Genomic DNA, 2,366 nt, shown 5'->3' with positions numbered 1-2,366 from the left:
GGCAATTTAGCATGGCCAACCTGGGCATCTTTGTGACTTTGCGAAAGTGCAAACTCCACACAGTCAGTCGCCTGAGGCGGGAATTGAACCCGGGTCTCTGGCGCTGTGAGGCAGCAGTGCCGACCACTGTGCCACCGTGCCGCCCAAAGTAACGAGCTGCTGTATTTTCTACATCGCTCATAGTTGTAAACACAGAACACTTTGTTACATTTCAAAAGACATGAAACCATGAGTTCACTTTTCATTCACTAAAACTGACAGTTTTAGTTTATTTCAATAATATATTTATAACGAATAAAGTTTTGTATTCAAATCAAAACTATCAGATATCACCGTGAATTTGCGAACCCTTTCAGATCCTCTCCTGATCTCACCGTTTGCCGGACACACTGTCATGTTCAGTGACTCCCTGACAGTTTTTGTACAGGGTCAGCCCAGTACTGAGACTCCGTGGGGCTCAGTGCGCAGTTGTACACTGCAGAGTCTGCCAGTTCTGTTTTCACCACTTTCAGCTTGATGGTGCTGTTCACATGGTCGAGTTCTGAGGATAACCGGTCTCCGTGAAACTTCTCTGCGTTCCCGTCAAATTTGTTTCTCTTTAGCAGAAACTCCATGGAGCCACTGGAATGTTGACGGTACCAGTAAAGGCCCGGAGTGCTGCTTGTTGTAGTATAATTACAGGACAACTGGACACTGTCCCCCTCATTCACTGCGATCGAAGCCGGTGTCTGTGAGACAGAATCTCCTCGACCAAGTCCTGCAAAATTGATTGAACAATTTATTTGACCGGTTAATTGATCGACTTATTCACACGTGAACCTCAGCGCAGTGAAAAGCTTTGTTTACGAGCGGTATAGGCAGATCATAGTAAGAAAGGATTTACAGGTCATCGAATGGGAAGAACAAACTTAGACAGAGGCATACAGGTTATGTCGCAAAGGTCAGCATTAGCAAGATCAGCACTTGAAGTTAGAGACTCCAGGAGAATCCAGAAATTACAGAAAACACTTCATTATTCTTATGCCACAGTCATCCTGTCACCTTGAACAATTACCTGAGAAATAAGTTAGGGAAGATAAACAGGAATTAATTTAATGCAACTCAGCAGATGTGTTGGCAAACGGCTTTGTCAGATTAAATAAAACCTCCTTCAATAAACAGATCACACCGTCTAGCAAGGTCATTTTCCGTTTCGTTCCCGATCCCGAAGGGAAAAACTGCAGACCGTAAGTAAGTTTAAAGCTCTCAACTCTGTCAAAGTATCTGAATGGGTCCAGCCCTGCTTAACTCCCAGCCTAACTCCTCCACTGACTTTCACCCGGGGACGTTCGCTAACTCATCCCAAACAGTGCTGAGGTTGGAAAAGTTTGGCTCCACATGAATATTTTCATTTGGAGAGGATGTATCGGTGCCCTCTGTGTTGAATGAACTGCGGGTTAAATGTAATTGCCGCTGCTGATCTGAAGCAGAAAGATCCTGAAAGTATCAAACCTACCCGTTAGAACAGCTGCAGCTGCGAGGAATAAACATATTGATCCTGGCGACATTGTTAAAGAGAGGTCACACTGAATGTGAGCAGAAGTGGGCGAAGCTAAAATAATTTCACTCAAGAATTGCTAACATTTCCGGATCTCTGCCCATTGGTTCATTGTTGACAAAGGCATCAGGTGGCAACCAATGAGTTTCAAACGCCTTTGTTCTTCAATTCAACCAATCAGCTTCAAGCACCTTGAACTTCATTTCAGGTGACCGCAAGAGAAAGGAACTCGATGAAATTATTCACCAGACAACGGGGTTTTACAGGGACTTTAAACGAACATTGACGTTTGACAGCTTTATTTGTCCGCAGGCGAAGTCAGAGAAGGAGCACAGTTCACATTGTTCGATGTGGAGATGCCGGTGTTGGACCAGGTTGCACAAAGTTATAAATCACACAACACCAGGTTGTAGCCCAACAGGTTTATTTGGAATCACTGGCTTTTGGTGCGCTGCTCCTTCATCAGGGGGTTGTGGAGTATAAGATCGTAAGACACAGAGTTTATAGCAAAAGGTTACAGTGTGACGTAACTGAAATTATGTATTGAAAAAGGTATTGGGCCGACATGGTACCAATTGTTAACGTTCACTTGAGAATGTAACTTTAAAAAAATACTGCGATTCACAAATGAGAGAACTAAAACCAACATGTTCATTCTAAAAGGTGAGAGACTTAACAAACAATCCAGGTCTTTTATCAATACATGATTTCAGTTACATCACACTGGAAACTTTTGCTATAAATTCTGTACCTTACGAACTTATACTCCACAACCACCTGATGAAAGACAGCGCTCAGAAAGCTAGTGCTTCCAAGTAAACCTGTTAGG

The 2,366-nt window shown here is 43.3% G+C and overlaps 1 gene segment (V, D, J or C); it reads right to left on the bottom strand.

Annotated features, from left to right (window-relative positions):
- Positions 1-339: 339 nt before the first annotated feature.
- LOC122543604 lies at positions 340-1,575 on the bottom strand. The segment is given in 2 exon segments: positions 340-757; positions 1,496-1,575. Coding segments are annotated over 2 exon segments (411 nt in total).
- Positions 1,576-2,366: the final 791 nt, after the last annotated feature.

This window comes from Chiloscyllium plagiosum, chromosome 44 (genome assembly GCF_004010195.1).
Source record: "Chiloscyllium plagiosum isolate BGI_BamShark_2017 chromosome 44, ASM401019v2, whole genome shotgun sequence".
Taxonomy (NCBI): Eukaryota; Metazoa; Chordata; class Chondrichthyes; order Orectolobiformes; family Hemiscylliidae; genus Chiloscyllium; species Chiloscyllium plagiosum.
Note: the sequence above shows the minus strand (reverse complement) of the source record. Positions and strands in the feature narration are given on the sequence as shown.